Genomic DNA, 27,987 nt, shown 5'->3' with positions numbered 1-27,987 from the left:
ACCACCTGCCTGACTCTTATAAAAACTGGCTCTTAAGTTTGTTTATATCTGTTTGAACACTGTACTCAGGCCTTTAGACTTCATATTGTATCGCCAAGTCATGTGACAAGGCGGCATTACCGGTATATCACCACCCTAATGGGAATTTTAAAACGTCATTATGTAAATGGCGATAAAACACGGAAGTGGCGATACAATATCGCACAACATTACACCTCGACGCCTGGTAATTTTTTGGGGGGTGGTACATGTTTTTTGGGCTATTCAGCAAAATATGGGGACATTTTGTCACAGCAAGCTGTCGAAGTTATATGTAGTTTTATTGGCCTTTTTAAAGGACGGCTCTTTGTAGTTATACAGTGGAACCTCTCTATTAAGTGGACACCTCTCTATCAAGGACAACCACTCCATTTAAAAGGACTCTAGTTCTGGTCCCAATGGTTGTTTCCGTTCTATTTGACCTCTCTAATCAGGACACCTCTCTATTAAGGACAGCACTTGTTAGTCCAAAGGGTGTCCTTAATAGAGGATCTACTGTAGTTATCAACCCTTGACTTGAAGTTCGGCATATTTTTTTATCCACCCGATATATGGGGCCTTTCCGGGTTGCCCGGCACATAGAGCTGTTCTTCTCACAACGACTAGTTATTGAAATAGGTTTTAAGTACTGCTTTCAAGGTACCATGTTAAGTCCCCCACAAACAAGCAATTCAAATCGCTGCTACCTCGAAGTTAAATCGCATGCAATGAAAATCGCTCATCGGCATTGGCCATGGCCGGGAACTCGGTCAAGAAACGGCGATCTGCAATCAGTATCCAAGCTAGCAATTTATTACCGGTTTAAACAAAAGATGAGAGATATTTTTGTGGCGCATCTATATCGGTGATCGCTGGTAGTAGCGATTTAAATTGCTGGTTTGCACGTAACTTTAGAATGGGATAACTGGTCCTGGTGATAACAATACTAACATTACAAGTCACCTGTTGTTATTAACGACTGAAACCCCCCATGTCGCTGAATCAGACTGAGCGTCTGGCCCAGGAATAATTGATTTTGTCTGGGGATAAACAATGGAATAAAGAACTATGGCTGATGAAGTTGAGTCCATGGCACGTTTTCATGAGTCCGCTGGATCTCGCGTGAGTACCACATACATTTACATGTAGGTTTTGGAACAGGCTGTGCACAACATGTGCCGAAAAATTACCATAAAAATGTAAAACAAATTGTTTTTCTGATAGATCTTGCCAAAGATACTTGGTTGACCTTTTGTCACTAAACTGTGACAGTGTGATCACAAATGCATGAAATACAGTAGAACCTCTCTATTTTAAAAGGACACCCTAGGGACTGACAAGTGGTGTCCTCATGAGAGAGGTGTCCTGATTATAGAGGTCAAATTGAAAGGGAACAACCAATTTGGGATCAAAACTGGTGTCTTTAATAGAGAGGTTGTCCTTAATACAGAGGTGTCTGATAAGGGAGGTTCCACTGTAGTAATGTATAAGGAATTGATATCGAACTGGAGGTATTGGTTGTCTCACCCAAACCTCGAGGGTGGAGCTAAAATGTAGACCAATACCGAGGCGTAGCCGAGGTTTTGGCCAATATTTTAGCGCCACCCGAGCGGTTTGTGTGAGGCAATCAATACCGACAGTGAGGTATCAATTTCTATTCTAGTAAAACATGTCAAATTAAATATCGAATGATGTGGTTTGAAATGCTTTTGAGAAGCTTCCTCATTTTGCACAACACAAGTGGTTTGGGTTGTCTCGCCCAAACCTCTGTGGTGAAAACGAGGCTAAAAACATTATCCATTAGGAAAATGAAATATTCTCACTCGGGTGTTTTAGAAGACACAGCTGCAGTGTCATTGTTGACTGGCTTTGATGCCATGAAAGAGGATTGCTCATCAAGTGCTATTTGTGGCATCATGCCGAGACTAATCAATTGAAAATATCGGCGGGAATTTAAAAAAATTACCAAGGGAGGTAAATTGGGGAGATTGTTACTGGGTGTGGCTCAGACCAGATAGGTCAATTGCGTGCAAATCGGAAATTGAGCAAAATGAACTAGAAAACAATGAGGTGGAAAAATATTGCCGATGTTATGATTGCAACCTGATGCTTTGCAAATATGTTACATGAAAGCTGAAGAACCTGTCTATCGATTGCTATAGCTGACCAATATGTTATTGAACAGTTGATGAATGATATGTCTGTTCCTATTGTTACGCCCACTAGATGTTATCGACAGGGCTTTCTGACTATTATAAGCAGCCTGTTGGGGAACCAAGCAGGGCACCAGCACCAGGAAAAGGCCAACCTGCCCCTGTGGGTCACATTTTAACCACCGAACAGTTGGCAAATGAGAAGAATGAAGTCAATTTCAGCCTCAAAATATTCCTCATTACTGGTGATGTGGTTCTGAATGTTGCTTTAAATACAATCTAGAGTAGAACCTTTCTATTTTAAGGACACCCTCAGGACTGACAGGTGCTGTCCTTAATAGAGAAGTGTCCTGATTAGAGAGGTCAAATTGATTGGAAACAACTCATTTGGGACCAAAACTAGTGTCCTTAATGTAGAGGGTGTCCTTAATAGAGAGGTGTCCGCTAAGGGAGGTTCCACTGTATATCTCGTTTACAGAAAACCTGGCCAAGTGCAACAGTGGTGAAAGATTATAAACACCTAGGGATATCTTTTAACCATTGCCCAGAGAATCAAGAATCTCTGATCACAACAATGAATCTGTATCTTGATGCACCTACACAAACACCAATATTACCCTCATCCTTTGATCCAATATTTTCTCAGTTGTGTAATGTATATTGTACTGCTAAGAAGTTCTGATTTACCCAATTACTTGTCCTTATTACCGCTTAGCAAGTTATGTGTAAAATGGTGTAATGTTTGTATAAATATGTTCCGAGGTGAAAAGTCATGAGGTAAGGATTGTAACTACAGCTGCTCTTGAGCTTATAGTGCAGCAAGTAGCATTACAGGAGTATTAGCTATATTAATCACAATATTACCAAACTCTCTGCTGTGAAGATGCTTTAAAACTGCACCAACAACATCGGACGAATAATACTAACCTGTTATAACAACTGCGTGCATTGGATTGGAAATACTTACCAACCAATAGCATGCCGCGAAGTTACTATTTATAGCTCACAAGATCATTTGCATAAGATATTGATGACGTTTTAGTCACGTGACAGGCGGACATCGACACTTATTTCTACGCATTTGAGCTTATTCCAAAGTAAATTATCTTTGACCCTGCATTGTTTTTAGCATGAATGATACCATAAGGTGAGAGAGAGAAATATTCAAAACAATTATGTAGTATTTCCAACACTCGGACATGTGCCAGATTGAATCTAACTGCCCAAGTTAGAAAGCCTGAATCCATTATGAAACCGCATTTTTTGTCCGACATTGCCTGTAATTCAGCGATGGGGAAATAGAGGGCAGCAGCTGCAGTGACGTCATCTTCGCGGAATGCTATTCAGACACAAGACATACACCCTTACGAAAAAGATCTCAGATTCACCATACATGATCTGAATTCACCATGGTAAAATCAGAGTTTACCATGCTTACCATGGTCAAATATTTCACCGTCCCAATTCACCATGGTGAAGTGCTGCCAGTTTACCATGGTGAATTGTGGATTTACCCACGGTGAAAATGAGACACATTTTCCAAAGTGCAGCCAGCTTCTATTAATTGATGATGAGAGGGATTAGTCACATTGGGAGCCTGCACAACTCAATTGATGACTTTAGTCAGGGAGAAGATGTACAACCAGCTCACCTAATCCAATCTAATCGATGACCTCTGGGAGCATTTAAGACACAAATCGGCATTTGAGGGAACTTGTGCAACCATATTGATGACTTCCATCAGGGACAAGTCGCGAGGCAGACGCAAGACATACAACCAGCTTCCATACAACATAATTGATGACATCGGGGAGAATTCAAAACACAGATCATACATGTATGTATACTATAACTAGAGCCTCGTGCAACCATATTGATGACTTCAATCAGGGACAAGACCAATTTAAGTGCATCCTAAGCTAACAATTGGTGATGTTGGGAGAATTTAAGATGTTGATCAAGCATTTTGGGCCATGCAGCCACATTGGTGACTCCATTCAGGGACAAGACAAAACCAGCCCCTGTGCAACCAGACGTCATTGATGACGTAAGGGAGAATTCGAGACGCAGCTCAGACATATGGAATGCAACCACATCAATAACAAGACAGAAATCACTCTCTCGCAGCCTCCACGCACATTTGAACTTTGACATTTTGCTGCAGTGCTAGCTGGATGCAGCAGAAATTCTCTTAAAGGGTTATTCCAGCTGTATAGAAGAACCTGCTAACCTTTACTCATGGCAACATTTTAATATTAAACCGTTCAATTGGAAAGGATTTTCTGCCCTCAGCGAGTAGAAATTCCCTCAAGAAGCTACTGGTCAGATGCTGGACAGGCATGGTTTTCTTCTTAAATTTGCATCAGAAGGGTACCCTTATAGCAAAAAATGCCCCTATTCTGCAAAAATGCTGTGCCCCTGTGGGAAATGAATTTCGAAGTCTGCTGACACCTTACCAATACCAACAATTCATCACTGCTGCCATAATGGAACTAGGGTTGCCTTCATGCCCATGGTGAGCTCTTCTGCGTTTTCCTTTCCGTCCAGATGACGGATGAGCTCCAGGCCACTCATGAAATATTCAATTCAAGAGCACCGGGATGCAATTCCATAACATATTCTACAGCCAAGCATGCAGCCGCCAAGATATATCGTCAATAGTGCCGCAGCGCCGTATTCCCATGATTCAATCAATTGACATTAGACGGATCTTTGATGCAGCTGAGGCAGATTAGGGGCCTCGGAGACCGTATTGATGACTTCCGGGGACCAGACGGCTATTTATAGTGCTGAACTCGCGCGACCTTTGGCATTATGCCGCGATCATATCGAGATGGTATTGCGGGAATGTGTTATATTCATGTGTTTATGTCTGGAGTTGCATACCAGGGGGAATCTGGGGATCTCATGACTTCTGGCGACCAGACGGCTATTTATAGTGTCACGCTCACTCGACCTATGGCATTATATGTTGAGGTATACAGGAATGTGTTGTGAATGTCTGGAGTTGCATACCAGGGGGAATCTGGGGATCGGATGACTCCTGGGGACCAGATGGCTATTTATATTGTCACGCCCAATCGACCTATGCCTATGGCATTACATGTTGAGGTATTACAGGAATGTGTTGTGAATGTCTGGAGTTGCATACCAGGGGGAATCTGGGGATCTGATGACTCCTGGGGACCAGACGGCTATTTATAGTGTCACGCTCACTCGACCTATGGCATTATATGTTGAGGTATTACAGGAACGTGTTGTGAATGTCTGGAGTTGCATACCAGGGGGAGTCTTGGGATCTGATGACTCCTGGGGACCAGACGGCTATTTAGTGTCACGCTCACTCGACCTATGGCATTATATGCTGAGGTATTACAGGAACGTGTTGTGAATGTCTGGAGTTGTATACCAGGGGGAATGTGGGGATCTGATGACTCCTGGGAACCAGACGGCTATTTATAGTGTCACGCTCACTCGACCTATGGTATTATATGTTGAGGTATTACTGGAATGTGTTGTGAATGTCTGGAGTTGCATACCAGGGGGAATCTGGGGATCTGAGGACTCCTGGGGACCAGACGGCTATTTATAGTGTTACGCTCGCTGGACTTTTGGCATTATATGGAATGTGTTGTGAATATCTGGAGTATGATACTGGGGGAGGGGGGGATCTGGGATCTGGCAGTCTGATTACTTCAAGGAATAAAGCGTTAGGGGAGAAGAGCATACCAAGAGGGGTGTATACAGGCTTGGAGGTGGTTTGATTACTTCCAGGGACAGTTTGGGGCTGTTTTTTGTGTCGCACTCATTCAAGGTATGGCCACATCGCTCATGTCACGATTGTAGATTATTTGCAGGAATTGGTTGTGTATTAAATCAACAAGGGGGCTGTGAGTTACAGTTAGGTGACTGACTCCCAGCCTAGACGGCTATTGATGGTGCTACACTCGCCTGGCCTTTGTCATAAAATCAGCAGTTTATTGTTACAGCAGTATTCTTCTCCCTATGCATGTGGATCTGCTGTGTGCAGCCCTTTCCACCTGTTCGAATGATTTTTTGATAAGTCCCACTAAAATAATCTCAGTTCACCAAGTAGCGTTTATCTTTCTATGGAACCTGATGAGAACCCTTAGCTTTGGTCCCCATAAGAAGGTGTTGGGTAATATGCCATTTGAATACTGCCTCTAGTAACTGCTTTTAAAACGTGCAGCTCATGTCAAGATGGGAGAAATATGTCAGAAAATGTTGTGTATACTTGGAGATACAGTAGAACCTCCCTTAGTGGACACCTCTCTATTAAGGACAACTTCTCTATTAAGGACACCCCCTCTATCAAGGACACTAGTTTTGGTCCCATATTGGTTGTTTCAATTCAATTTAACCTCTCTAATCAGGACACCTCTCTATCAAGGACAGAACTTGTTAGTCCCGAGGATGTCCTTGATAGAGAGGTTCTACTGTAAATGCATATCATGGGGGCGGGTTATGAGCGACCATAATGTCTTTCTAATTATGTAGGCTATTGATCGCAAGTTCATTAGTGCTGATGTTATGGTTAATTACATTTGCTAATTGATATTTTCTTCGGGTATTAGCCGCTTGTTCATTGTGCAAAATCTCAGCGACATCAACCCTGCCCTCGAAGGGATGCATGACAATTCATTCCTAAAGAATGTAGTCATGTGCATAGCGAGGAACGTTATTGATTGAGTAATAAGAACAGAGAAAATGACCTTCTATAATGGGGTAGAATATTGATTGCCAGTTCATAGTAAAGATTCGATCATTATGGTTAGCTGGATTTACAAATTGGACTATTATCTCGATATTCTAGCGAGAAGGCTGAGTACGGAACTATTGACGAGGTAAACAGGCATCATCATCAGCTGTGTTCTCGACAAGGGCATTTGTCAGGGCGGCCCGCCCTACCTTGGAAGAGCCACCCTACCTTGGAAGAGCCACCCTACCTTGGAAGAGCCACCTCACCTTGCTCTAGAATTTCGTAGATGGTTTCTATTGGGCCACCATCCCTTAAATTGGTGGCACCTACCTTGTTGCCACACTACCAGAACTTCTTAAATATCTAGGGTACCACCCTACTTTGAGAAAACCCTGTGGAGGACTCTGGTAATCAGCCTGTAATTCAATATTTTCACCTGGAGTATCAGCACTACATTCCCCGAGGGTTAGCTCACCAAGGTAGACTTATGTCATCAGGTCTTGTCCACTGTCGCTCCGTCAACAATGTTGAAACTTGGTGTGTAAGGACGTCTTTTGACATCGTGATTTGAGGTACAAAAATCATCGCGGTTTGACCTAGTTTCTGGGCTCCAGAAAAGCCATGTTCATTTTGTGTGTGGCGTGTCAGAAGGTCACAAACGAACATCGAACAAAGAGAAACGCATCAAGCGGACAGTGTATGGATAGCAGGGTTGATAGGCCCCCGAAAATCGGCAAATTGGAAAATTGGCACGAAAAATTTGCCTTTTCAATTCAAAGCACGAAATTTGTCCAAAATACAGATTTTCGGGTGCCCTATGTTAAGGAGCAGGTCTGTGACCCATCAACTGGAGTCTGGTCTATAGCTTCACCTTCTCATCGAGCGGATTCTTGTTAGCTGGTTCTGCCACTACAGGGTGGCCCAAAAAAAACTTCCTTGCCCTCTCCTGGGGACAAGATTTTGAAAAGGGAATTGATATCACTCAACTTTGTTCCCAGATAAAAAATAGCCCCATTTGAGAATTTTTCTGAGCCACCCCGTAGTGTACTGTTAGTGGATGTGTTTATGACGCAGTACTGCCTGCCGCCATTTTGTAGATTATTTCCATCTTCGCCTTTTTCAGGTTCTTGTACATGTCTCGACTGCCTATGCAAATTGTGATCAGAAATCCATCAAAGAAGTCATATATCCACCGCCTATTGACCCACAGAAGCTCATCGATGCTTTAGAGTAAGTAGAAACATTTCTCGTGTTTCAGTCGGAATTTCAAAAAGACAGGGTAACTTCAGACTCTGAAAAGGCAGGGCAACTTCGCACTCTGAAAAGGAAGGGCAACTTCGGACTCTGAAAAGGCAGGGCAACTTAAGACTCTGAAAAGGCAGTGCAACTTCGGACTCTGAAAAGGCAGGGCAACTTCGGACTCTGAAAAGGCAGGGGCAACTTCAGACTCTGAAAAGGCAGGGCAACTTCGGACTCTGAAAAGGCAGGGGCAATTTTCAGCCAAAAAGGGCATTTTTTCATGGCAGCACTTCCTACTTTTAATTGAGAAATGGAGAATTTTTATAGTTTTATGGTACAAAAGAGATTTTATGGAGCCAATCACATATATGCCTTTTATTAAGTGTCAGATCACTTCTACTTATCATAAAAACTATTTTAAAAACTATTTTAAAAATTGAAAAAGGCAGGACGTTTTGTTTATGAAAAAAGGGCGACAGGGCTATGCTATTCTGCTGAAATTCTAATTTCTTATGCTGTGTTCAGGGTATATTTGGACATGCAGTAAAGGCATGTATATTTCTGTTCACGGAATGAACAAATGGACTTGACCTTTTACTGCATCTTCTGCCTTGTTGTATTTGGGGTCCATAATCCCACTAACCGCATGAATACCGTCACAGGTTGCCTTGGTAACTGATCAGTGCATATTAATGGAAATTAAGTGAGTTAATAGACGGGTTATAGTGACACTTAATCAATCACTCTTGGAATGGATTCATGGCGAACTTGCACTTGGCAGCAGAATGCGTCAAAAATAGAAAAAATGTCTCTCCATGATCAAAGTGGATTTTACGGAATATTGATTAATTCATATCTTAAAATAGAAAATGAAAGAAAATAAAAATGAAATTAACTTCAAGAAGGTTTTAAAGTGATCTGTATAAAATCAATGAACAGATTTTTAAAAATTGTTTAGAAATAAGGGGTGCTCTATTTAATTGAGCAATTTTGCAGATTCTTCGATGCAACTTGATCATCAAGTTTGAGAATTTCCTCAAATTTTACAATGTTTTTTTTGCATACAATTCCTAAGAGAAACATTGAAATGGTTTAACTCAAATAAACCTTAGCACTAGAGTTTGGGATAGGTCTGACATATGAGTTTAACACGAATGAACCTTAGCACTAGAGTTTGGGATAGGTCTGACATATGAGTTTAACACGAATGAACCTTAGCACTAGAGTTTGGGATAGGTCTGACATGAGTTTAACCCGAATGAACCTTAGCACTAGAGTTTGGGATAGGTCTGACATATGAGTTTAACCCGAATGAACCTTAGCACTAGAGTTTGGGATAGGTCAGACATATGAGTTTAACTAGAATGAACCTTAGCACTAGAGTTTGGGACAGGTCAGACATATGAGTTTAACACGAATGAACCTTAGCACTTGAGTTTGGGATAGGTCTGACATATGAGTTTAACCCGAATAAACCTTAGCACTAGAGTTTGGGATAGGTCTGACATATGAGTTTAACCCGAATGAACCGTAGCACTAGAGTTTGGGATAGGTCAGACATATGAGTTTAACCCGAATGAACCTTAGCACTAGAGTTTGGTATAGGTCTGACATATGAGTTTAACACGAATGGACCTTAGCACTAGAGTTTGGGATAGGTCTGACATATGAGTTTAACCCGAATGAACCTTAGCACTAGAGTTGGGGATAGGTCTGACATATGAGTTTAACCCGAATAAACCTTAGCACTAGAGTTTGGGATAGGTCAGACATATGAGTTTAACCCGAATGAACCTTAGCACTAGAGTTTGGGATAGGTCTGACATATGAGTTTAACCCGAATGAACCTTAGCACTAGAGTTGGGGACAGGTCAGACATATGAGTTAACACGAATGAACCATAGCACTAGAGTTTGGGAAGGTCAGACATATGAGTTTAACACGAATGAACCTTAGCACTAGAGTTTGGGACAGGTCAGACATATGAGTTAAACACGAATGGACCTTAGCACTCGAGTTTGGGACAGGTCAGACATATGAGTTTAACACGAATGAACCTTAGCACTAGAGTTTGGGACAGGTCTGACATATGAGTTTAACACGAATGGACCTTAGCACTCGAGTTTGGGACAGGTCAGACATATGAGTTTAACACGAATGAACCTTAGCACTAGAGTTTGGGACAGGTCAGACATATGAGTTTAACACGAATGAACCTTAGCACTAGAGTTTGTGACTGGTCAGAATAGTTCAAACATAACTGAACCTTAATATAGCACTCAAATTTGTAACAGGTTAGACAAATTTAACACAAATGAACCTTAGCACTAGAGTTTGTGACGGGTGAGACAGAACGTAACACAAATGAAACTTAGCACTAGAGTTTAGGACAGGCCAGACTTTCAAACTTAACACAAACAAACTTTGGCACTTATGTTCAGGACAGGCCAGACTTTCAAACTTAACACAGGTAAACTTTGGCACGAAAGTTCAGGACAGGCCAGACTTTCAAACTTAACACAGGTAAACTTTGGCACGAAAGTTCAGGACAGGCCAGACTTTCAAACTTAACACAGGTAAACTTTGACACTAAAGTTCGCGGCAGGCCTGACTTTCAAACTTATTAACACAAGTAAACTTTGGCACTAGAGTTCAGGACAGGCCAGACTTTCAAACTTAACACAGGTAAACTTTGGCACTAAAGTCCAGGACAGGCCAGACTTTCAAACTTAACACAGGTAAACTTTGGCACGAAAGTTCAGGACAGGCCAGACTTTCAAACTTAACACAGGTAAACTTTGGCACGAAAGTTCAGGACAGGCCAGACTTTCAAACTTAACACAGGTAAACTTTGACACTAAAGTTCGCGGCAGGCTAGACTTTCAAACTTAACACAAGTAAACTTTGACACTACAGTTCGGGACAGGCCAGACTTTCAAACTTAACACAAGTAAACTTTGACACTACAGTTCGGGACAGGCCTGACTTTCAAACTTATTAACACAAGTAAACTTTGGCACTACAATTCACGGCAGGTCAGACTATTGATATGACATAAATCAACCTTGAATGAGATGTAGACACGCCATCCTAAATGCAAGCAATTTCGCAGTCTGATGACTAATGGGAAAATGATGGTTTAATTTCATGGCATGGTCTAGACTTCCTTTTTCCATATGGTAAATCAAATCAATGAATTACACATCAACAGTAATTGCTAAATGTGCCATGTCGCGTTATTCTCTGTCATCATTCACTTTATACCAATTATTGAATTAATAATGTATGAATTTGTAGTTCACCATCGATTTCACTGAGAAAGTGAGTCTGACAAATGTTTATATGTGACCCATTTATACGTCTACAGGCCCACCCTACCTTGGCACCTTACCACCCCCTACCTTAGAAGTAGCCACCCTACCTTTTCTTCTTCTTCTTCTTCAGCGTTCGCTCTGCACTTGGAGGGGCCATTCTCCTAGGAGTAATCCTCCTCCAAGGCGGGATGAGCGTATCCTGCGTGCCACTACGGTTAGGCACCAATTAGGTTTATTGGCCTAGTGGTCCGACTTTGGCGAGAGAGATAGAGTCCACGCAAGCTACTCATGTTTCTCACTTGGTGGGGTCTTAGCTTGCCCTGGCATAGACACCAGGTACAAGGAACCTCGGTTTTGAGTCTCATTCGAAGGACTGTGAAGAGCCAGGAATTTTAGTTCCTTGAAAGCCACGCCGGTTCATCCAGACATACGATCATGGGTTCTCCCCGGGATCGAACCCGGGCCCTATTGCATGGTGGCCAGCAGTGTAAACCACTAGGCCATGAGGCTCCTACCCTACCTTTTCAAAGGGTTTCTATATAGGGGCCACCCTACCTGTAACAGCAGGCCACCCTGACTTGTGTTGCACACTGGCGAAACTTTTTGAATATCAAGGGTGCCACTATTCCACCTTGCCGTGAGAAAATCCTGCTAAAGCCCGCAGCACACTAGCCGCCAACTTCGGCGTTTACAGGCGTTTTTTGCCGCAAGAGTCCTGAACGCCTGAAAAATCCCTAGTCTGCTACGAACGGCGTCGGCGAATGCGACTTGACGCCACTTGCCGCAACTAAATGCCAAATATCTAACATGTTTGATTTTTAACGCGTGTCGCCACGTTTGAACGCAAGAAGAAGCCAGGTGTGCTACGGATGGCCGCCTGACTTGGCAGCGGCGGTGAGGCTATGGCCAATCAGCTTGCGTCTTGATGTCACATGATTTCAAAATGGCAGCCTGAAGTGGCGTAAAGACGCTACTGGACGCCGATTCTGGGCAGGTGTGCTCTGACCGGGATCCACTGGCCGCCAACTTTGGCGTCGAGAGGCGTCAGCCGAACGCTTCTTGTCGCCAAAGTTGGCGACTAATGTGCTGCGGGCTCCAGAGTCACTAAATTTTGGTTGTGAGTACATCTCAACAAACCTGAAATGTTTCTCTTTGCAGTTGGATGGATGACGAAGTGGTTGAAGCATTGACACCCTACCTCATCCGAGGCAAGCCAAACACTTATACATTCACAAAACACTTAGCTGAGAATCTACTTGTCGATGAGGCTGGTGATATACCGGTGGCAATCTTAAGACCGTCCATAGTTGGAGCAGCGTGGAAGGAGCCCCTCTCGGTACGTTGAAGCAATAGATTTCGGCCATTTTGAAACGACCCTTTTCACAGGCAATGTTAGTTTACCATGGCATAAAAGTAAAAATATACAAGCATATTCAAACAATTTACTTGAAGTTGTCCGTGCCTTTCAATGTTCATGATATTTTGAATGCTTTTGGTGATGATTTGATTTTAAACATGACTTTTATGTCACGGTGAACTCACGCTGCCTGTGAAAGGGTATTTTCAAAATGGCCGAAATTTATTTTTGCATACGGTCTCTTTCCTGTTTCATGCTCAATGGAGTTGTTTCAGCTACTTGTTAAAGAGGTTACACAGTTTAACAGTGTGAACACTTAAATCATATGCTCGATGAACTTTTTCGGCAACTTGATAAAGAGCTAAGTCAGTCGGTTACACCAAATACACAGTTTAACGGTGTGTGCACCTAAATTAGGAATGGTCAAAATTACAAAAAATTGCTCTTGACCCTTTTGACACAACTGCCTGTTTTATGTTTTATGCTGTGACGAACGGACTCGTTTCAGCAACTTGATAAAGAGAGCTGCTACATGTAGTTCTGTTGAGAACCCCAAACTCACACTGTTCAACTTTGAGTGCACTAAAAGAAGGGCCGGTCAAAGTTACAAAAAGACTAGCTTTTTACCCTCCTTAAGCGATATCTGGAGGTTAAAATAGTCGAATCTGATCCTAAACGCCTTTAAATGATATCACATCAAGTTGGTCGCAAGATTATGCAAAAAGAGACAGATTTTTGAAAATATCAAGGCGCCTAAAAAGGCAAAGGGAACTGCAGACAAGTGATTTTTGTTGCAGCAACCTGTGATAACTACCACTGTGATGAGTGATAAAAAGATTGCCTCTCTGTGGGTAAAATAGTTCAGGTACAATCTTTAATGAAATCGAACAGATACAGATGCCATGGCCTGTCCTTGCAATAAACGATTCTTGTCACCGGCAGTGATTTGGCCCTGCAGACAAGCAATCTTTACCCTGTGCAACGCATCATTATCATAATGTCGCCGAGATAAAAAAGTACAGGGTAATGAGTTCTGTCATATCAAAGAAAAGAGATAAATGTCACTGTTATAACTTGTTATTTTTTCAATTTCAGCACTGTTATAACTTGTTATTTTTTCAAATTCAGGGCTGGGTAGATAACTTAAATGGTCCCAGTGGTCTGGGAATTGCAGTAAGTATTTTGCTCTTGACCTATCTAAGGAATCCTTATGAGCGAAGCACAGATTTCGATGGACGTTCTCAATGGTTGAAATTCAAGATGGTGTCCAACATAACCGTGCATCATTAATTTCGGGTCATCCTAAACACCGTCCACCAGCTTTAAAAGCAAGTTATAGATTTAAATAAAATCTCAGAGTGTCTGAGTGCGCAACACAAGGTAGGGTGGCCCTGTAGAAACCCTTTACAAAATTCTAGAGCAATTTAGGGTGGCTCTTCCAAGGTAGGGTGATAAGCTGCCAAGGTAGGGTGGGCCTCTCTGACATATGGTCCTGTGGAGAACACTGGGGCAAGAATATAATTGTGATTGACATAAAAAACAACACTACAACGTTGTAGAAAATAGACGACGTTTCGGATATTTTGATTCCTTTTTCAAAGTCTAATGTACCGACAGGAAATATATGTTTATATACAATACAAATACAACAGAAGAAGTGAGGTGATGACGGACGTCATTAAAAATCGGGACTCCCTGTCCACGTGTCCATTTGTTGACATCTAAAATAAACAAAGTCATTGATTGGCCGAAGGGCAGGGGTCAAAGGTGAAGGCACTGTTGAGTTTACGCTTCGGGAGTTTCCGGCAATAATATAATTGTACCTTATCTTTTTCTTTATTATCTTTCAGATGGGTAAAGGTATCATGCAGTATTTATTCTGTGATGAAAAGGCAGTCGCTGACATTGTTCCCGTTGATCTTCCCGTTAATATGCTGATAGCGATTGGCTGGTACACTGCCGTTCACAAGCCAAAGGAAATCCATATATACAACTGTACTACTGGAACACTTAACCCCATTTCTTGGGGGTCTATAGGTAAGGTTTATCGTCCGAGAATTCCATTTTATACATACCCCCTACAGGGTTTTCTCAAGGTGGGGTGCTACAAAGGTTTCCAGCCTACTGATAGGTGGTGTGTAGGTAGTACAGTAGAACCTCTCTTAGCGGACACCTCTCTATTAAGGACAACCTCTCTATTAAGGACACTCTCTATTAAGGACACCCTCTATATTAAGGACACCCTCTCTATTAAAGACACTAGTTTTGGTCCCAAATGAGTTGTTTCCAATCAATTTGACCTCTCTAATCAGGACACCTCTCTATTAAGGACAGCACTTGTCAGTCCCAAGGGTGTCCTTAATAGAGAGGTTCTACTGTATATTTCTTCTATGGAGGCTTCGAGGAGTCTAACTCTTCTCTGTTTAAAGCTACAGTCTTTTAAAACAGGTTATCAGAAAATTTTAAAAGTTAAAAAAAAATTCAACAGTTAAAGGGTAACTCGTGTCAAATTTCACCATATAATGTTTTAGCTGTTTTTGACAAATGACTACGTCACTTTCTCATAAATCAGTAAGGGTTTTCGAATCGAAGGTTTTCTAGAAATTAATGGTTTCATCCCGCCCGGACGGTTCGCTTCGATGCCGTTGAAATTGCGCTACGCCGACGACGTTTTCGTTGATGACGTCACAACATGAAAATTTTCCCGGTAGCTGTGGTTTACATTCAGCGATTTTATAATAAATCTAATCAAAAATGGAAAATTTGAGCTTTACATTTGTGATCAACAATTAAAAACGGACGTATTTCCGCAAAGTTGTAAATCACATCATTGTATCACTTTAAAGGGTTAATAGTAATAGTGTGTTCCCTTAGTATCAAGTTCTTGGTGTTCATAAAAACAGGTAAGACCTGTTGCAAAGCCTGCAGTGTTTTTACGATAAACAATCCCAAGAAGGAAGCTATGTTCCCGATAGATGCTATCATCGGAATATCTCGTGTTTGTTTGCTAAGAAAATGAAATCAATCGAATGCCTTGTATACTGTAGCTATTTTTTCGAGATGCTGGCAGAGGATTCACAAAATTATTGTTTTTTTATTAATGATTAGCTATATACAGTAGAACCTCTCTATCAAGGACACCCTCGGGACTGACAAGTGCTGTCCTTTATAGAGAGGTGTCCTGATTAGAGATGTCAAATTGAATGGAAATAACCAATTTGGGACCAAAACTAGTGTCCTTAATAGAGAGGTTGTCCTTAATAGAGAGGTGTCTGCTAATAGAGGTTCTACTGTATACATACAAGTTTGCCACCAATCGTTCTGTGTGTGATTTAATTTTCAAATCGGGCAAACTCAGATTGGAAGCGTGCCGATAATTTGTAGGGAGGGAATTATTTTTGAGATTTTACCTCCATTATACCATAAAACCTCTCTATCAAGGTAACCCTCAGAACTGATGGAGTGCTGCCTTAATAGAGAGGTGTCCTGATAAGAGAGGTTAAATTGAATAGAAACAACCGACTTATGACCAAAACCATCATCCTTAGAGAGGTTGTCCTTAATAGAGAGGTTTCGGCTAAGGGAGGTTCCACTGTATTTCACGATTAATGGATATATTTCCCAATGATACAACTATCGATAAGTAAATTTTCATGCCATACTCGGGTGAGTTGGCACCGCATTTCCTGAGGCAGGCCTCAGTTGGGATAAGATGGAGATGGGATTTCCTGGAAATATCGTCCCTATTTCTGCGGTTCTCGATCTGTCACCGACAGAAAATGCTAGAATTATGCATCAAACCTACCTTGGTCTGTGGCCAACCTGAGAACGCCAGCAGAATGTGGTGGCAATTCTCGTTGGTGAATTTGTAAGTACATGTACTTGTTTGACCTGCTTAGGTGGAAAGTAGGGATTCAGAAATTTATCTGAACTTCTCTAATAAACCTCTTTTTCCTTTCCAGTGAAATACTCTCTTAGCTATATGCACCAAATGCCTTATGAGCACGCATTCCGGATACCATATTGTCAAACGACAGATAAATGGTAAGACCCCGATGCAGGGATTTGACACTTCCAGGCCTTTCAATTGCATAGTTTTCACACTGTTTAACGGTGTAAGAGGGCGCCGCATGTAAAATTACTAAAAAAAATTTTTAATTTAAAAAAATTGGGGGGGGGTAATTGACCCCCTGAAGCCTTTTCTGTCCCTAAAAATGCTCAATTCTGCACCTAAATGCCATAAATTACTGCCTGAAACACCCAAATGTGCCATTTTCAAGTGAAGGCAGAGAATCGGAGACGTACTTCAAATTTTGGCCACAGAAATTTCGACTAACTTTGCTGGCTTGCCACGACAAAATGTCCCCAAGTAAGGCTTTGATAGTGAGAAAAAAACATGTCCCCAAAATATGTTAAGAAATTACAAGGTGTAAGGATGTCCATAAATTGAAAGGTCTGACTTGAGATTCTGGAGGATTTCAATTTTTCTCCTGTTTACACTTTCGGTGCCGTCTGCTGTAGATCTAGGTTACCTATTCAAGTGGAGGCAGAGAATCAGAGACTTACTTCAAATTTTGGCCACTGAAATTTCGACTAACTTTGCTGGCTTGCCACGACCAAATGTCCCCAAATGAGGCTTTGATAGTGAGAAAAAAACATATCCACAAAACAGATGATAAAATTACAAGGTTTAAGGGTGCCATGTAGTTGAAAGGCCTGATTTCAGATTTTGGAGGATTTCAATTCTTCTCCTGTTTACACTTTCGGCGCCGTCTGCTGTAGATCTAGGTTACCTATTCGGCCAAAAATACCCCCCTCCAGCCACTTATTAGTCATAAAAACAACACAAACACCATCTTTGGGGTGATGAAGGAACTGACTCAGTACGCCTTGAAGCTGTGCACCAACTAGGATTTAGTTCTATGTAAACAATATTGGGTGATTTGTAATGTAGAGTAGGAGGAAACCGGTGAGACCGGAGGGGACCTACGCTGTGTAAGAGAGTCGCCATCTTTATCACTTGTCTTTACCGGGATCGACCTGGAATCAAACCCAGGACCTTAGAGGTGACGGGCATGGATGTTTGTACTGTGCCGCTCGGTAGCCCTCTTTCACCTGGTGTTAGAAGATGGAACTAGGTGTAATCAAACCACAATTGTATAAAAAGTGAAGTGAAAATGTGGCCATGGATGGTGTACCCCTTCATGCATGAAAGCCTTGCTTCTGATAGATTTTACATCAACATTTTTACATTAATAGTTAAATTTTAAGATATTTTCTTCCTCATCAGGTACCTGTTTGAGGTGTACAAGTTTGTCTACCATATGCTACCAGCTTATGGTCTTGATTTGATCTCAAGGTGTATGGGAAAGAAACCGATGTAAGTAGAATAGAACCTCTCTATTAAGGATATCCTCAGCTTTCCTTAGTACAGAGGTGTCCTGATTAGAGATTTCCAATTGAATGGTAACAACCAGATTGAACCAAAACTAGCGTCTTGAGGGAAAATGTCCTTTATAGAGAGGGTGTCCTTTATAGAGAGGATGTCCTTTATAGAGAGGGTGTCCGTAATTGAGAGGTGTAGTGATGGATATAGATGATGCACCATATGGCCATGTGGCCAGTCTCTCGGTGTCCCAGAGTGGGCAGTTCTGAAGCATCACAAGAGGATCACACTGTAAGAACCAGGCCTATGTCTCTAATAAACCTGTCGTCTCTTGTTCCTCCCCTGATCCCCAGAGCTTAGTCTCCATTGATGCACCGTATGGCCATGTGGCCAGTCTCTCGGTGTCCCAGAGTGGGCAGTTCTGAAGTATCACAAGAGGATCGCACTGTAAGAACCAGGCCTATGTCTCTAATAAACTTGTCGTCTCTTGTTCCTCCTCCCCTGATCCCCAGAGCTCTGTCTCCATTGATGCACCGTATGGCCTTGTGGCCAGTCTCTCAGTGTCCCAGAGTGGGCAGTTCTGAAGCATCACAAGAGGATCGCACTGTAAGAACCAGGCCTATGTCTCTAATAAACTTGTCGTCTCTTGTTCCTCCTCCCCTGATCCCCAGAGCTTTGTCTCCATTGATGCCCTGTATTGCCAGGTGGTCAGTCTCTCGGTGTCCCAGAGTGGGCAGTTCAAGACCACATGCTCTGGTGTCTGATCAGATGTGCTGCCCTGGCACCTTCCGGACTCAGCCATGTTCATCTTCTGAAGGTGGGCTTTAAGTCTACAGTGGTCTGTCCCAAGATGAAAGATGGTAGTCACCTCTTTTCTGTCCATATCTAGGAGAGAGTTGCATCTAAGGTCTCCTCTTCTATCTTGCCAGGTATTTTTGCGGGCCTGTTTCTGTTTATCTTATATTTCATGTATTTGTCCCAACAAAGATATTGAAAATGAGTAATCGACAAATCAAAAGTGCTGTTTACTTTTCTTGGCAGGATGGTGTGGGTATACAGTAAACTCCATCGGAGTATCGACACGCTGGCGTACTTCACGACGCGGAGTTGGGAATGGACCAATCACAACTCACACCTCCTCGATAGTAATATGACTGCTGACGAACAGAAGGTATGCTATTTTTATTCACTGTTTGCAGTAAAAAATAACATTTGAAAATATTTTGCCTGTCCTTTAAGAGTTGACATAGGTATTGCAATTTTGCCTGAACTTAAAATCCTAAAGTAATTAGAACTACTTCAAAACGAAGTGCAAGCCCATTTAAGACCTGGCATAAATTTGGTAAAATAGTGATCTTCTTTGAATCTGACAATGATATGTTTTAAACAATGGCATCCTTGTGGGTCAGAAGCCCAACACTAGACATAATCCACCTTGATTTTCTGCAGTTAAAATTCATCATAATATATTCCATTTCGTTAATATTGCCGAAATTTATCATTGGCTTTGGTCAGGAGCGGGCTGTTTTAAATATCATTTTGTTCGACAATGGTAATACTCCTTTAACAACCTTTGCTCTAAACTGGCAAAAATGTTTGTTATGACAGTGATACCTTTAGTCTGCATAGCGAAAATTAAAGATCGAAATTGGCTGGGAGACTATCAAAGGGGAACATGCTGATAATGGGCAATAAAACCGTAGGCTTGAAGTGGTGCAATTTACACTTAGTACAGGTTTGAAACTAAATGTGATTTAAATCAATTTACATATAATTACCTCCCTACTTCCCTTCCTTGTTGAACCGTATACATCTCTCAATACCTAATTACCTAATTACCTGATTGCCTAATTGCCTAATTACCTGCACTCGTACATCACTAATTACATTCCTCATTTTGTTATTTTTTGCACCAAAGCACAGGCCTTGTCTTATAAAGTTCTTGGCAATGATCATGCGAACACAGTTAATTTATACTACCAACTTAATACCTATCCTTGGCTAGTTTCTTCTCAAATTCATGTTCACCAGTGCACATGGTCCCCAGCTGAAGGTATCTTAGTTTCAGTTTCAGTTTTTTTTTTTCAAGGAACAAGAGTAGCATTACACCTGAGAAGTCCTCAGCCATGATTCATAACCTAGTGACTCCTTTGACCGGCCTCAGTCATGGTTCATGACCTCAGTCATGGCGTAATCTTGGATGTTCAGGGCTCTGAGCATAGACTTGGGGTATCCTGGGATCCTGACCTAGGATGATGGCTCATGACCAAGGATATCCTTTAGTTTACTATGGCTCATGAACTAGTAGGCCCCATCATAGCTTATGACCTAAGATGGTGGCTCATGACCAAAGGAAGTCCTTTACCATGGCTCATGAACTAGTAGGCCCCATCATAGCTCATGACCTAGGATGATGGCTCATGACCAAAGGATGTCCTTTACCATGGCTCATGAACTAGTAGGCCCCATCATAGCTCATGACCTCGGATGGTGGCTCATGACCAAAGGATGTCCTTTACCATGGCTCATGAACTAGCAGGCCCCATCATAGCTCATGACCTCGGATGGTGGCTCATGACCAAAGGATGTCCTTTACCATGGCTCATTAACTAGCAGGCCCTCATCATAGCTCATGACCTAGGATGGTGGCTCATGACCAAAGGATGTCCTTTACCATGGCTCATGGACTAGTAGGCCCCATCATAGCTCATGACCTCGGATGATGGCTCATGACCAAAGGATGTCCTTTACCATGGCTCATGAACTAGTAAGCCCTCATCATAGCTCATGACCTAGAGTGGTGGCTCATGACCAAAGGATGTCCTTTACCATGGCTCATGGACTAGTAGGCCCCATCATAGCTCATGACCTCGGATGGTGGCTCATGACCAAAGGATGTCCTTTACCATGGCTCATTAACTAGCAGGCCCCATCATAGCTCATGACCTAGAGTGGTGGCTCATGACCAAAGGATGTCCTTTACCATGGCTCATGGACTAGTAGGCCCCATCATAGCTCATGACCTAGGATGATGGCCCATGACCAAAGGATGTCCTTCACCATGGCTCATGGACTAGTAAGCCCTCATTCATGACCTAGAGTGGTGGCTCATGACCAAAGGATGTCCTTTACCATTGCTCATCAACTAGTATGCCCTCGTCATAGCTCATGACCTAGGATGATGGCTCATGGCCAAAGGATGTCCTTTACCATGGCTCATGAACTAGTAAGCCCTCATCATAGCTCATGACCTGGAGTGGTGGCTCATGACCAAAGGATGTCCTTTACCATGGCTCATGAACTAGTAGGCCCTATCATAGCTCATGACCTCGGATGATGGCTCATGACCAAAGGATGTCCTTTACCATGGCTCATGAACTAGTATGCCCCCATCATAGCTCATGACCTAGGATGGTGGCTCATGACCAAAGGATGTCCTTTACCATGGCTCATGGACTAGTATGCCCCCATCATAGCTCATGACCTAGGATGGTGGCTCATGTCCAAAGGAAGTCCTTTACCATGGCTCATGGACTAGTAAACCCTCATCAAAGCTCATGACCTGGACTGTCCTGACCATGAGGTATATGTATATGTCGGTCATGGCCTCCGATATCCTGAGCCACCGATCTACTACGATGTTCTCAGTCATGGTGGATGACCTAGGATGTCTTAAGGCCATGGCTTCTATGGCTCATGACCTAGGTGTCTTGACCCAGGGATCATGGACTCAGATGTCATCAGTCTTGGTTGATGACGTAGGTGTCCTGAGCCATATCTCATGGACTAAGATTTCCTCAGTCTTTGGTAATGAGCTAAGATGTCCTCATGGCTCCTGTAGCTTATGACCTAATGTCCTTATGGATTATGTACTGAGAATTCCTCAGTCCTGGCTCATGACCTAGCTTGTCAACCGTCAAATCAGTGACCTCCATTCTCCAATAGGAAGAGAAACTAAACTGATCATTAAGGTTCCAGATGCCACTTTTAAAAGACAAGGCCTGAAAATAAACTTCATGTATTCATTTGCTAATTTTTCAGATGTTTTACTTTGATGTGAAGAATCTACAGTGGCCTCATTATATGGAAAACTACTGTTTAGGTGGGAAGCTCTATTTGCTGAAAGAGAAATTAGCGGACCTCCAATCAGCAAAAGATCATTATAAACTGTTAGTAACAATGGGATTTCTATTTTAAAGTGCATGGCTTAACGACTGGTCGTGATTTTCTGATTTTGCCTCTCGTTCTGACTGTTTTCTGTCGGCATTTATTTTAACGTTCAGGCGAGAGCATTTTTGCGGTTTGGTTCTCGAGTTTGGGTTGACCACGTTATGGGGTAGGAGGAAATGAAAAAAAGTTTCAAAATTGCCCTAATTTTTTTCATTTCGCAGTGATTTAAAGTAGATCTTATCTCTCTAAATGGAAAAAAAAAATGATATAATAATTTTCTCGTACATTTTTCCACTAATTTTCTCCCATATTTGGTCAGATTTGAACAAATTTAACTGGAGAGAATGAATGAACACAACTTGTTCCCAAATCTTCTGATCCCAAAAATATTTGTGGGGGGAATGAAATCAAAAAATATTTTTTGGGCGACCACATCCTTACCTGGCGGTATACTCGAGAACTGAACAACAAAAATGCCTTGACTCAAAGCTAGGTGTTGGATAATCTGGGTGGCAGTCGTATAATTGGTCAATATTGGAAGAAAACAAAACATTTAAAGTTAATTTTAGGAAATTTTGATGAAGTTACAAACTTCAAAGCAAAAATAATTCTACCTACTTGTGGTAGCGGTAGCAGTCAAGCATGAGCAAACTCTCTTGTGTATGAAATCGACACAGACTGGAGTTTTATTTCATTGGCTATAAGGTCACTTATTAGACAAAAACAAGAAAACAAGTTTGTGACATTTGATTCCAAATTTTAAAAATTTCGATTCTTTGTCTTTGCAAACATTTAAAAAAACATGCTGCAAAAAACTGTGCACTGAGATTTGAGGTCAAATTCGACATAATTGGTTCCAAAATGGAAAGCTAAGTACAGTGGGACCTTCCTTAGCGAACACCTATTAAGGACACTAGATTTGGTCCCAAAGTGGCACTTTCCATTCAATTTGACCTCTCTAATCAGGACACTTCTCTATTAAGGACAGCATTTGCCAGTCCCGAGGGTGTCCTTTATAGAGAGGTTCTACCGTATGTTTTCTCAGTTATATTTGTCAATTTACTATTGCAATCCAGATCATCTTTCATTTGGCTGTGGGCCATCTCTAATCTATCTTCAGTGCTGACCAGACATTCTTTGAGCGCGCCCCGCACACAAGCAATTTTGATTGCTTTGACTTGTGATATTAGTCGCTGCGACAAAAAGATCTTGGTTGTGGATATAAAACCAATAATCGCTGGGTTTGATAATGAATACAGGTTGCAGTGATTGGGATTCTCGTCGTATGCACCTGCACTGACCAGCGCAAACAAGAGATTTTTTGGTGCATCGATATCATCACAGGTTGCAGCGGCAAGGATTGACGTTTGACGGGGCACTTATCGCCATTTTTCAATCAGTGTTCATGAAAAAACCCATTCAAAAATTGAACTTTGCGCCATATACACAAATTTCGTTAATCTTTCCTTTCGGTTCAGAAATACTACAAAAATACCAAAACTAGACTTTTACACAGAACCACTATGCATTTATAATTGCTCTTGGTGAACAAAAACCCAGACGGAATTTTGTAGTAGATATTTGCAAGCGAAGTTTTCTGCGCGGGAGAAGATTTGAGATGGACCCTATCAGGTGTCAGATAAAGCATGTGAAAAAAGCAGAACTCTCAAAACATCCATCTGTAAGTGATATTTTCCTTAAATTTACGTGATTGTATATAGAAATCATGGTTCTTTGCTCTCCAATTATATGAAAAGCAGTTACGGCCTCATCATGTTTTAAAGGATGCAGTCCCAAAATTGGTGTTTCGGAAAGAAATTTAAATTTTCCTTAAATAGGTTCTCAGAATGTTGACTGTTATTTGAGGGCCTCGATATCTCCAAAATGGAAAATAGTGCTTCACAAAAAAGGGCCATCAAAATCCCGGAGACCTTGTTTTGTATACATGTCTTATCTGGTACCTGTCCTTTTTCTAAGTGGAACGTATATTTTGATATTTTGCTTTAGTCTTCGACATCTTTCTCTCCTATCCCTCTATCTTTCTATAACATCCCTTTTCCATCCATCAATTTTCCATCAGCCGTGAAGGTTTCACATGATACAGGGTGTCCCAAAGGGTTCCCTTTATGTCATATACTCAGATATATATCAATTATCTCAAGATAAATTTCACTTATTTTGTCCGATTCAATGCATAATAAAATCAAAAACAAATTTAGCGCAAACAAAATTGACAATGACCAGCTTTAAAGCTAGGTGCTGCACTTTGAAAAGATTTCTTTAAAAATTGTGTATGCATCTTGTCACGATTGATCGACCGTAATATGCATATTTTGTGCTCCGGTAGTTATGGAATATCAAGAACAAAAATGAGTGTCTCAGAATAATGCTGGGCCAGTACTGATGATAGTGGCAAGTTCCTGTGTAGAGGATGTTACAGACATCAGGTGTGGGGGGGGGGGGCGCACCAGACTAATGCCCCCGCCTTTCATAGAAATCTACAAAATTGACCATGAAATTTTAGAACACACCAAAAATTTGATAAGAAATGCAGTGCACGCCCCTTCTTTTTCCAGCTCCAAGATCTGCCCCTTGATACATCCAATATGTGCACAAAGGTTCTTGCACATTTGCTTATGCACACTGATAACCACTTGGCACTTTCTACACAGGAACTCAGTAATCGCCTTAGTGCCGGCCCATCATTATTTCGAGACACTTTTCCTTAAAGTAAAGAAATTACCCCCGAATGTCAATTTTCTGAAATGCTGTGCAAACCAGCAATTTTTGTCGCTGCAATGGAGCCATGGCATCATGATTGCAATTCCTGCTACCACAGTCGTCATGTTGTCCTGTCTGCGTCAGAGGTCGCAGCAATAAAAATCGCTTGTTTGCGTGGATTTTTAGGAAACTACCTAACAGCTTTTAAAGCTTTTAAAATTCTAAAATTTTCTCTTGCCTCGCAACCAGGATTTCTGCCAGCGGGGGAGGGGGGGTACAATTACCCACCTTTACTTCAAAAAGGTGGGTAATTGTACCCACCTTCTCAGGGTTTCATAAAGTGGGGGTGGACTTATGTTTTAAAATTTAAATTTAAGCGTGCAAAAAAGCTTTATGAGGGGTCATTTCCTTTCAAATAAAAAAAATATAAAATTCTAAATTTTTTTCTCTTTTTTTTTGTCCCCCCATGAAAAAAATCCTGGCAGAAACCCTGACAACTTTTTTTAAATGGGGCCGTTCTTGACAAGTTCTTTAACTGCCTTTTTTTGCCTTGGACTTGATGACCTAGCATGCTGTCATCTCAAAAAACAACCTTGGAAATCGGTTTCACTTCATGTAGATGGTAAACGCATGGCCTCGCTCTCACGGTGTGGTTTCAGGTCTTCTACTATGATGTCAGCGGTTTGGAGTGGAGGGATTACATAGAAAACTACTGCCTTGGTACTAAGGTATATGTGATGAACGAGACAGTAAAAAATGTTGCGAATGCTCGTGGTCGGATTCGAAGGTACGTGATGAATTTACGTAGCAGGTTTGATGGACCTATCCCTTGAAGCTCTCTTGAAATGAAAGGTGTTGTGACCTTAGTTCGTCTTGAATTTGCACTTATTCAAGAACAGACCATCACTGTAGACTATTCAATGCCCAAGTGTGGATAGGACTCTTGGTTGTGATGCATTCACGTAGCAAGTTTGGTGGACCTATCCCTTGAGGTTCTCTTGAAATGAAAGGTGTTGTGACCTTAGTTTTACTCTTAAATTTGCACTTATTCAAGAACAGATCATCACTGTGGACTATTCAATGCCCAAGTGTGGATAGGAATCTTGGTTGTGAAGCATTCATGTGGCAAGTTTGGTGAACCTATCCCTTGAGGCTCTCATGAAATGAAATGTGTTGTGACCTTAGTTCGTCTTGAATTTGCACTTATTCAAGAACAGACCATCACTGAAGACTATTCAATGCCCAAGTATGGATAGGAATCTTGGGTGTGATCATTCACATAGCAAGTTTGGTGAACTTACACCATACCCTGATGCGCACTCATGAAAGAAAAAGTGTCGTTATTTTAATGTTTTTCTCTTGAGTTTCCACTCTACTAAACATTGGACTGGCACTCTACTGCAGACTATCCAGGCCCAAGTATGGATAGAATCTATGATCTTGATGTACTTATATAGCAACTTTGATGACCCTAATACCTAAAGCTTCTCATTGAAAAGGAGATAAGTGCTCTAGACTGTCCAAACCCTAGGTTATTTTGGAAGTTCATGATGCATTTATGTCGCAACTTTGATGTACCTATACTGGGGCATAGCTAGGGGGACTCCTTCCCCCAGAAGTCGTCAAAAAAAATCTGTTTTTGACCGTGACTTCGGTGGAAAGATTTCAAAAAGTATCAATTCGCCCCCCTAGAGAGAGCCTTTCCCCCTGAAGACCAAAAGCTAGTTACACCCCTGGTATACTTCTAGGCTTATCTACGTGTAAGGTAGACCTAGGCACAATTGGCAGTCGTGTAGAGAAGTGACCTCATGCTCTTCTCTCAAATGATATAAACGAATAAAGGCTTTTTTCCTTCCCAAAATGGCCAGAAAATTGTGTGGTTTTGTGTCAAGTTTAGGATAAGCCGACTGTTTCCGAGTACCAACTGCCAGAAGTTGCCTCGAAATTGTTTTAAAAGTTTTTCTATTTTTTCGCTTTTTGCTTCATATCTTCTGCATTGAACTCTTGATTGTATTTACTGTTGCCATCTGTTGCTGCCATTATTTGTGCGTTGTTTGAACAAGCACCTCGTTCATCGAGGGTATACCTCAGTTCATCGAGGGTATACCTCAGTTCGAGGGTATGCCACAGTTCGAGGTAGGATCCCTTTACTGAGGTCATCAAGGAAATGTTTAGAAAGTTTGTGTCAAAATCTTATATTTTGGTGACTTGAGCTTGAACAATGACTCAACAAGCACCTCATTTATCGAGGGTATACCTCATTTCGAGGTAGGATGTTCTGGAAATGTTATCCCTTTCCACGAGGTCATCCCAATTACACAAAAAAGTAAAAGGTCGTGTCAAAATCTTATTCAGGTGACCTTAAAATAGTTACATTCTGTGATACAACTAATATGCCAAAATTGAAAGTGGTTCTAGAGAACTTTAGCAGCATTCAAACATGAGAAGTAACGAAAAATAAGGAAATATTCTGTTTGTGTTATTGAGCGTAATAGTACTACTTCACTCAAGAGTCAGCATACGATACACGCAGATATGGATATGCAGTAGAACCTCTCTTAGCGGACACCTCTCCATTAAGGACACCTCTCTATTAAGGACACTAGTTATGGTCCCAAATTGTGTGTTTCCATTCAAATCAACCTCTGTAATCAGGACACCTCTCTATTAGGGACAACTTTTGTCAGTCCCGAGTGTGTCCTTAATAGAGAGGTTCTACTGTATTCTGTGATGTTCCCACTATTACAAGCCTATAGACTAGCTACAAAGACTGGAATTAACCACAGTTTTTATTGGATCCCCAAGTACAAGTACTTTTCAAACCGTCCAACGGTGATTTTATCAAAAGTCTGAGGGTTAGCAACATGAACTTGGAGAAAAGGGATGATATTTACAGGAAGTACTACCTC

General features: G+C 41.6%; 1 protein-coding gene across 3 annotated transcripts in view; it reads left to right on the top strand.

Annotated features, from left to right (window-relative positions):
• LOC135492189 (fatty acyl-CoA reductase 1-like) overlaps window positions 1–27,987 on the top strand; it is a 48,306-nt gene that overhangs the window by 18,036 nt on the left and 2,283 nt on the right. For all 3 annotated transcript variants that reach the window (XM_064778464.1, XM_064778465.1, XM_064778466.1), the window contains exons 5-12: window positions 8,015–8,121; window positions 12,603–12,780; window positions 13,930–13,974; window positions 14,652–14,838; window positions 16,764–16,845; window positions 18,092–18,181; window positions 19,229–19,358; window positions 22,229–22,356. In XM_064778464.1, the coding sequence (XP_064634534.1) occupies window positions 8,015–8,121; window positions 12,603–12,780; window positions 13,930–13,974; window positions 14,652–14,838; window positions 16,764–16,845; window positions 18,092–18,181; window positions 19,229–19,358; window positions 22,229–22,356 (947 nt within the window). The remainder of the gene's footprint in view (window positions 1–8,014; window positions 8,122–12,602; window positions 12,781–13,929; window positions 13,975–14,651; window positions 14,839–16,763; window positions 16,846–18,091; window positions 18,182–19,228; window positions 19,359–22,228; window positions 22,357–27,987) is intronic.

This window comes from Lineus longissimus, chromosome 8 (assembly GCF_910592395.1).
Source record: "Lineus longissimus chromosome 8, tnLinLong1.2, whole genome shotgun sequence".
NCBI classification, from domain to species: domain Eukaryota; kingdom Metazoa; phylum Nemertea; class Pilidiophora; order Heteronemertea; family Lineidae; genus Lineus; species Lineus longissimus.
The sequence above is the reverse complement of the archived record's forward strand: the minus strand, read 5'-3'. Positions and strand labels throughout refer to the sequence as shown.